Raw genomic sequence first — 9,120 nt, 5'->3', positions numbered from 1 at the left:
AACCATTCTGAATGAGAGAGTAAAATTGATCGATCACTGTAGATTGGTCACCCACCAATCGCAGATAAACAGCAACCTAACCGAGTTTGTTGGGATTGCGGATAGCACTGGGTTACAGCCTTACAATTGAACAGGAAATAAAAGTTTTTATTGTGACATCATAATTTGAATGTAACGCAGAGCGAAATCCAGGTAAATAGAGTTAATCCATCTTTGTTTTTTGTTTTTCTTGGGCAACTGGAGAAAGCAAAATATTTCCTTTTACAACAGCACTCACAAATGGTGATCCATGTCTCCGTTACATTTTGGCTGGATTACTGTCATGCACTTTATTTTGGAGTCAACCAGTCCTCCTTCAAGCATCTCCAGGTGGTCCAAAACGCTGCTACTCGCCTCCTAAATGGAGCTCGAAAGAACTCCAATTCTGGCCTTCCTTCACAGGTTCCCTGTTGACTTTAGAGTTCATTTTAAGATTGTTTTGATATCGTAAAATGGTCTCAACCCATCTTACCTCTCACCCCTGCGCACCTACCTGGTGCCTCACGTCAGTGGACCGGATGCTTCGGGAGGTACCGCTAAGAGTTAGGCAAGATCGGCAAGATCCTTCTATGTCCAACTCGTCTATAAACTCTATATCTATTTTTACTCTTTGGCTTTTGGCTCAGCACGTGTTTTATTGTATTTACTGTCCTCATGTTATTAGTTTGTTCCAATTGTCTTCGTTTTTATATGTCTTCTCTCTATTATTATTATTATTATTATTATTATTATTATTATACTTCTGTCTGTTATCTGTCTACTTTACTTACAGAATGTTGTATGCACCAATGGTTGTTTTGAAAGTGCTCTAAATAAAGTTGACTACACACGCATTGAGTGGGAATGGGAGCTCCATACCTGTGAAGGAAACCGGTATACAAGCTCTTTCATAAGAGCTGCTTGAACATCTTGCTTTCAGGGAGTATAAAACACCAGCACAACAGAAAGCAGATTTCAGTGTTTTAATGACATCTCAAGAAATGAACGTTGAGGAGAACGGCCTTGAAATTCTCCGTGATTGGGTTAAATCACACCCTTGGACAATCAAGTGAAAGTTGCATTTGCCCACCATGCATCTTTTGAGGGCGTGGAATCGCAAACTTCGGGCTGGTCAAGTCAGGGGCTCAGAAATTGTCCTGCAAGGAAGTAAACAAAAGTCATGCCTCGACATGTCGTTGAACATCTGTTGGTCTTGAGTGACCCCTACAGGTTAATGGGGGTAAAACAACCTTAGTACAAACGTCTTTGTTTCCAAATGCACTGGTCCAAATCAGTAAAAATTCCACTTATTCTATTTGATTAGCATGGTAACAACGTTAAACATTGTAACGTATGAGCACGGTACAGTAATATGTTTGTCTAGAGGGTCAATTTACGAAGTGTTGCTTTCGCGATGAACACACGTCATGTTGTTGTCTGGCTCCCATCTCGACAAAATGAGCAAATAGCTGCTAATACTATTTGGTAGCGACACGTCGTGAAAGATACGTTCTGCCCCATCATAGCACGTTGTTGCATACTGCAAATATTCAGTTTGTATGTTCTTGGAATTTGATGCTTAGCACCATACACCAGGATGGCCGAGTGGTTAAGGCGTTGGACTTAAGATCCAATGGACATATGTCCGCGTGGGTTCGAACCCCACTCCTGGTAGTTCAATTTTGATTAGAATTTCAATAGTCAATGCGTAAACTTACTGTGAAATGGGACGAGCCAATTATTCAACAAATGTCATTTAATCGCTGTGTAGAATTCGCCGGTCCGCAGAACTGGTTAATTGTGTGGGTTTCGAGGCGTCCCATAATGCTAAACTAGGGAACACGATTGGTCGTCGTTTTCAACAATTATTCAGGTAATCATCATGCAAACAAATCATGATAGCCACTGTTTAGATAACAGTAATGAGCAATCATGTCGTCTTGTGTTGCGATGGGTAAAAGTAATGCTGAATCGTTGTACTTTTTCAAAAATCTTTATTGAACAAGACAAATTACAAAACACAGAAAACAAAATGCACACGTTATTAATACATGTACATAATAAAGAGAGATAAGCAAAACGAATAGCCAGGCGATTAAAAAAAATTCAAACAAAGAGTATGGAGACATAGTCTTAACGGATTTGATTCGTTCTACTTCCGCATTCAAGGCGCCTGTCCGTCATTTCTAATTTGCCATTGGTCAGATAAGGAAAGGGAAACGAATAAGCCATGCCGATTGGTCCAGTTTACCAGAAAGGCTCCGACTTTGGAAAATGGCTTCACATGAGTTAAAAAAGGGCAAAATGAGTTTATCAATAGAATCATTGGTTTATCTTTTATTCTTGTTCAGTTTCGTTGTATTTTAACTTACTTTTTCCCTACTTCCGCATTCAGAGCTACGTCCGTCCTTTCTCATTTGCCATTGGTCAGGTCAGATAAGGAAAGGAAACAAATAAACCACGCCGATTGGTCCAAATTACTCGCAAGTTTCCGACTTTAGAAAATGCCTTTACAGTCGTAAAAAAAAATGGGCAAAAATGATTTTATCAATATAATCATTGGTTTACTTTTATTCGTGTTTAGTTTCGTTGTATTTTAACTTGCTTTTGTTTTACTTCCGCATTCAGAGCAGCGTCCGTCATTTCTCATTTGCCATTGGTCAGATAAGGAAAATGTAAACGAATAAATCACGCCGATTGGTCAAAGTTACTAGAAAGGTTCCGACTTTAGGAAATTACTTCACAGGAGAGAAAAAAGGCCCAAAATGGTTTATTAATCGAATCAGTAGTTTATATTTTATTTGTGTTTCGTTTCCTTTTATTTTAACTTGCGTTTTCCCTACTTCCGCATTCAGAGCACGCGCCCGACCTTTCTTATTTGCTATTGGTCAGATAAGGAAAGGGGGAAACGAATAAAGCACGCCGATTGGTCCAAGTTATCAGCAAGTTTCCGATTTTAGAAATGCCTTCACAGGAGTAAAAAAGGGGGGAAATGAGTTTTTAAATAGACGATCCAGAAACAAGGGCAAATGCTGCATACTCGCATTTTGGCACTGGGTGCGGAGAGCACAAAGATGGCGGAAAGGGAAGGGCCCAACTCGGCTTCGAGCCGCATCGCTTGCATGCAGTTTGACTCGCTCATCCTTGCCTTCCAAGCCGCCATGGGGACCTACAACCAGGCGGAAGAACTGCAGCGTTCGATTAGTAGGGAGCGAATCCAGCGGCAGGCCTCCATATTAGGGACGAAAATCACTGACGAGAAACTCAATGAAATTGTCGACAAAGGATTCGAAGGCTGGAACGAGTTGTCGCAGAGTCTGCCGACTCAAGAGGGTCATTCCTCTCGCTGGGCAATGACCGAAATCAAAGACCGGCATATGGAACTGGTGGAACTGGAGGCCCGGCTCAGGGAAGTCCATGAACTGTTCGAGGATATGGCGAAGCTGACGGAAGAGCAGTGCTCCATGCTGGATAATATCGAAGCCAATGTGTCAAACACTCAACACTATATTCAGAAAGTCAATGTGGCGATCACAACAGCGATAAAGTACAAGAAAAGAAATCCCTTTTTGCAATGTTGCCCATGTCTACCCTGTTGTAGACAATAAAGTAGAACAATGAAAACTATTCATATACAGTGATGCTTTATATGAGCCATTGATTGGCCACCTTTGTGAGATTTGAGAGGGGTAAAAAAATTGAGAAACACAATTTCTGGATATTTTCACAGTCTGAATATCCATTGGACATTATTCTAGTCACTATGGCACTGGTATCGTAACAGGAGTTGAACCATTCTGAATGAGAGAGTAAAATTCATTTCTAATTTGCCATTGGTCAGATAAGGAAAGGGAAACGAATAAGCCATGCCGATTGGTCCAGTTTACCAGAAAGGCTCCGACTTTGGAAAATGGCTTCACATGAGTTAAAAAAGGGCAAAATGAGTTTATCAATAGAATCATTGGTTTATCTTTTATTCTTGTTCAGTTTCGTTGTATTTTAACTTACTTTTTCCCTACTTCCGCATTCAGAGCTACGTCCGTCCTTTCTCATTTGCCATTGGTCAGGTCAGATAAGGAAAGGAAACAAATAAACCACGCCGATTGGTCCAAATTACTCGCAAGTTTCCGACTTTAGAAAATGCCTTTACAGTCGTAAAAAAAAATGGGCAAAAATGATTTTATCAATATAATCATTGGTTTACTTTTATTCGTGTTTAGTTTCGTTGTATTTTAACTTGCTTTTGTTTTACTTCCGCATTCAGAGCAGCGTCCGTCATTTCTCATTTGCCATTGGTCAGATAAGGAAAATGTAAACGAATAAATCACGCCGATTGGTCAAAGTTACTAGAAAGGTTCCGACTTTAGGAAATTACTTCACAGGAGAGAAAAAAGGCCCAAAATGGTTTATTAATCGAATCAGTAGTTTATATTTTATTTGTGTTTCGTTTCCTTTTATTTTAACTTGCGTTTTCCCTACTTCCGCATTCAGAGCACGCGCCCGACCTTTCTTATTTGCTATTGGTCAGATAAGGAAAGGGGGAAACGAATAAAGCACGCCGATTGGTCCAAGTTATCAGCAAGTTTCCGATTTTAGAAATGCCTTCACAGGAGTAAAAAAGGGGGGAAATGAGTTTTTAAATAGACTCAATAGTTAATTTTTATTCGTGTTTAGTTGCGTTGTATTTTAACTTGCTTTTCCACTACTTCCGCATTCAGACCACGCGTCCGTCCGCTCTCATTTGCCATTGGTCAGAGAAGCAAAGGTAAAGGAATAAACCACGCCGATTGGTCCAAATTACAGGTAAATATTTTGTTGCTTATTTATTTACTTATATCTTTCATTGTTATTCCCAAATAAAACGTTCAAATCAAATCAAATGTGCCTTCACACAAGGAAATAATGCCTAGTTGTTCAGGCCTCAGGAATTACAAGTCTGATCCTGAGCTGGAAATCGAACTCAGAACATCGGAACTGCGAGGCAGCATAACCGCTAGACCACCCACCATGCTACCTACCCTCTCCGTTTCCAGCTAATGCAAAATCAGCCACCTCTGAGAACGATCAGCTTGAATCAAAATCATCATTAATAGTGGACTCGTGTGTGTGTGTGTGTGTGTGTGTGTGTGTGTGCGTGTGTTCGTGTGTGTGCGTGCGTGCGTGCGCGCAGTGAACTGAGGTGCCTCTGTCTGAACGAGCCGCCTGCAGCCAACATCCTCCAGAAGCCTGAATGGTTACCTTCTTCCACCAGACGTAAATTGGCAAATCGCAACATCGTTGAAAAATTGGTTGTATCATTCCGAATTGACGGAGTGCAAATATTCCGTTTCACGTCTACGAGCAAGGGAACAAACTTACATAGTGGACGGCGCAGTGTAACAGTGTGGAAAAATGAGTTAACAAATCTTAACAATAAATGCTCCGGCCTAAAAAAATGCAAGCTCATTGCTGCTAATTTTCTCAACGTCTATTTGAACCGGATTGGACATTTAATTGCTTTATTTTCCCCACTCAAAATTCTGAAATGTTAAGTTTCAGGGGTCAGTCTCTTCACTCTAATTTGTAATCAAAATGGAACAAGTAACCAAAGCATCGATTAGACATTTAATTGTTTTTCCTCCTTTCCCTCCATTGTTAGTTTACACAAATAAATAGACTTTATTGTGGTTTAGAAGGTTGAAGTGTGGACCAAAGACCACAATTCCCTTCTGGAAAGACTAACCATGAGTCTTGTGGCGTTTTAATTGGCACAGACAGCAAAATGACATCTGTGCATTTGAAGTGACCATTGTATATTACCAGTAAATGCAACAGACTACCAAGTTGGATACATTTAAGATAAAAATAGATATTTATGGACTATAACAGATCTGCTTTTCAAAACCAATGGCAAAACCGAACAATGAAATCACAGGAAAGAAAGCTATTCTGAAAAAATATAAAGAAAGATACGCTCAAATAAAATAAAATCAGCGAAGGGACATACCCCATCCCAAAACCAAAATCCAGCGTTCTTGTCTTTGAATTTATTATTTTTTTTTTTTACAGCACCTTAATCTTGTCCACAAAGAGTGGAAATGGGATAGGGACAGGAAAACCCAAAAGGCTTTCCTGTTTGGCAACTAGCAAGTGACGCCCTGAAAGCAAAACAAGAGAAGTAAATGGATTACAAGGCAGCCAGCAGGGATGAAATCACAATATTTGGAAATTGACATCATTTTTTAGATCATTTTTTCCAGTATTCCTGCTGGGTCTCTGGGGGAGGTGTGAAGCAGGAAAGAGAGAGAGAGAGGTAGGGAGACTGGAGAGAGAGTGGGAATATTTAGTTTGCTTCTTCCAGAAGTTTGGGGGTTGAAAATGGGACCCGTCGCCAGGTCGCTCGCTCTGCTGTTTTGTTTGTGTTCTCTGGGCTGCTGTCTTCCTGCCGGGACGCCGCAACCAACACAGGTCAGGATTTTATTGTAGTGAGGTTTTGAACGCATCAAGTCAACATAATGTAACTCTGTCTGTACAGTTATTTGTTGTTCAAATTGTGTTGAAAAGTGAAAGTCAGTGCACTCAAGGAGGAGTTTTGCCTGAATGATCTACCCACTCCCAGAAGCAATGACATCATTAATGGATAACATTGGGAATGGTTACACCTTTCCCCCTCCCCGAGTTGGGCAGAAGTGACTAAAAGAATCATTTTGTCTCATTTTAATTGTATTATTTATAGTTCATTTAGCTCGTAAATCATTTTAAGGCAATGTAATGTCAATATTTCTTTTTTGTTTTGGGTGTGTATCAGGAATCTCTTCCAGATGTGAAAAAGTCCAGAGGAGATGTTCCCGACATCCTTCCGACATCGGAAGTGGAGCCGACAAACGCTGCATCCGACTTTGAAACCTCCTACAACTACGTTTGTGCGTCTGCATCCCAATTATTTTATTGATTCATTTATTTTTAAATTGTTGAACATTTTATAATTTGCCCCACCATGAAAGTTTCTTCACAGAGTAACATTGTGCCATCTTCATCCACAGTGTCCAGACTGGCTGGGATGGACCAGGCCATTCACAAGCTCAATGTGGGCCACTACACCCTGGATGTTAGCATGGACCAACTAATTGAGCGTCTATCCAGGATGGATGGTACCAAGTCACGCTAATGCTAACCGGTGTCACTTCCTGGTTCCACTGATGTTTTCTCTTCGTTCACCAACACGGCAGCCAAGGTGGCAGAGATGGAGGACAAAATCCGCGAAGTCTTCCAACACAGCAAAGACAATCGCAAAGAGACTGGAAGACTAGAAGGTTGGCTTCTTTTTACACCATTTCAGACAATTTGCTAGATTTTATATGGAACACACGAGCTCTAGGAACATTTTGAGGAGCATATTAGACAAATTTAGTGATCAGGGCAGAAAGAAGACCCTGCTAGGGGGGTGGAGTACTTTTGAGAGGTCCAGGAACCTTTTAGTTCCAGGAACTAATGGCTAAATGTACCTGCCCTGCTAGCTATGGCTAATCAGACAATAAAAATTAATGTAACAGGTGCTCAATACAAAATGGCTGAGATAATAATACCAACATCTGAATTTTTTTCTCCGATAATCAGGTTGCCAGAGGGGCCTGCGTGTGGGGTACAAATGCTACCTTGTGTACCACAACTATGTGGACTATGCAGGCGCTTCCAGGAAGTGCCTAGAACGCGGGGGTCGCATGGCCATGCCGCGAGACCGCCGCGAGCAGGAGGCGCTGGCCGACTACGTCAAGTCTTTCTACCAACCAGGCAATTGGCCCGTTTGGCTTGGCGTCAACGACCTGGCGACTGAGGGCGTGTACATGTTTGACGACGGCACGCCCGTCTCCTACTTCCAGTGGCGCAGGCACTTCCTGTCCGGCCAGCCGGACGGGGGCAAGCGTGAGAACTGCGTGGCTATGGCGTCAGATGACGGTGACTGGTGGGACCACTACTGCGACAGGGCCATGAACTACATGTGCGAGTTTGATGACAGGGTAGCGCTTTAGATGAAACCATAGCTCTGCATTTGAACTCCAGGCTGTAGACAAAATGGCCGTCGCCAAGGTGAAAGCTCCATGGGCCTTTACCTACAAACTCAGCAGCGCACACAATTAAACCCACTTTAAACCCACGTTAGTCTTCTCTTATTGTTAACTGGATAGCTGTAGTTAAGTAGCTAACGATACATAGCTGGCTAATTGAGGTCAAGCTAGCTGCACTTGTAGTGGCTACACTAGCAATACTGAGCTTAACTAACTTTAGTTAAGAGAATGTACACACACACACACACACACACACACACACACACACACACACACACACACACACACACACACACACACACACACACACAAAGACGATCACACCTCACCACCTGCAATAATAAAGCACACACCCCAAATTTATTTGTGACACCAGGCCAAAGCAGGTTTAATAGAGACATTAATACATCAAACAAGCTTAGGACAATAAGTTCCGTGACATGATGCTAAAAATTGACCGAGCGCCTATTCGGTGAGGCCCTCACAGAGCATCCATGGTAGAAAGGGTTCCGTCAGTCGTCCATGCAAAAAATGATCATACCATGCTTTTGTCATTGAGTGTAACGCAACAAGGCTCACAGATGGGTATCTTTGTCAATTGGGGAATACTAATACATTTTTTTTGCACACAAATGCCAAAGTTGTCCAAGTAGTTTGCAGAAATATGAAAGTAGTGCAAGATACTACCAGAGAAAACGTGACTTGCAACATGCAGTTGTTCTGCTAGTGCGCTGAATTGTCTTACTCGCGAGAACAAATAGCACCAGAACACGGGCCTCGAGGCTTTATCCAGGATATTGAATAAATGCTCAAACAAGCTTTCCATAGGCGTGTTATTTGAGCCATCTGGTTTGTGTAACTGAGCTGTGGAGGAAGCATCCACAAGGGGGCCTTGACAACCAAGAAGTTGGAGGCCTGCCAGACTGCTGGACGATCAACATCCCTACTTTATTCACAAAGCTGCAGAAATTCTCCCCATGGATCTATAATTTATTTCATTCTCATTTTAACGATGTAGACTTTTGCACATGCACTAAGTGGAGTGCAACCCCCCCCC

At 41.9% G+C, this 9,120-nt stretch overlaps 2 protein-coding genes and 1 non-coding gene across 3 annotated transcripts in view; all 3 read left to right on the top strand.

Moving 5' to 3' along the window:
• LOC109528034 (syntaxin-11-like) overlaps nucleotides 1-3,645 on the top strand; it is a 12,614-nt gene extending 8,969 nt beyond the window's left edge. The window contains exon 4 of the mRNA XM_019890306.1: nucleotides 3,065-3,645. Within this exon, the coding sequence (XP_019745865.1) occupies nucleotides 3,065-3,626 (562 nt within the window). The 3' untranslated portion in view covers nucleotides 3,627-3,645. The remainder of the gene's footprint in view (nucleotides 1-3,064) is intronic.
• Nucleotides 1,610-1,692, top strand: trnal-uaa (transfer RNA leucine (anticodon UAA)). The gene has a single exon. It is a non-coding gene; the product is annotated as a tRNA-Leu (tRNA).
• Nucleotides 3,646-6,120: 2,475 nt separating the features above from the next.
• Nucleotides 6,121-9,120, top strand: clec11a (C-type lectin domain containing 11A). Its single transcript, XM_019889517.1, has 5 exons — nucleotides 6,121-6,465; nucleotides 6,806-6,920; nucleotides 7,041-7,148; nucleotides 7,227-7,310; nucleotides 7,615-9,120. Exons 1-5 carry the CDS (start codon nucleotides 6,376-6,378, stop codon nucleotides 8,025-8,027), a joined length of 810 nt encoding a protein of 269 aa, XP_019745076.1. The 5' UTR covers nucleotides 6,121-6,375; the 3' UTR covers nucleotides 8,028-9,120.

This window comes from Hippocampus comes, unplaced genomic scaffold (assembly GCF_001891065.2).
Source record: "Hippocampus comes isolate QL1 unplaced genomic scaffold, H_comes_QL1_v1.1 scaffold397, whole genome shotgun sequence".
NCBI lineage: Eukaryota > Metazoa > Chordata > Actinopteri > Syngnathiformes > Syngnathidae > Hippocampus > Hippocampus comes.
Note: the sequence above shows the minus strand (reverse complement) of the source record. Positions and strands in the feature narration are given on the sequence as shown.

Excerpts from the sequence above, each read along its gene's own strand:
- clec11a (XM_019889517.1), top strand. The coding sequence starts at position 6,376 with ATGGGACCCGTCGCCAGGTCGCTCGCTCTGCTGTTTTGTTTGTGTTCT. Across the intron at positions 6,466-6,805 it reads GGACGCCGCAACCAACACAG|GAATCTCTTCCAGATGTGAA; the intron begins GTCAGGATTTTA and ends GGTGTGTATCAG. Across the intron at positions 6,921-7,040 it reads AACCTCCTACAACTACGTTT|TGTCCAGACTGGCTGGGATG; the intron begins GTGCGTCTGCAT and ends CTTCATCCACAG.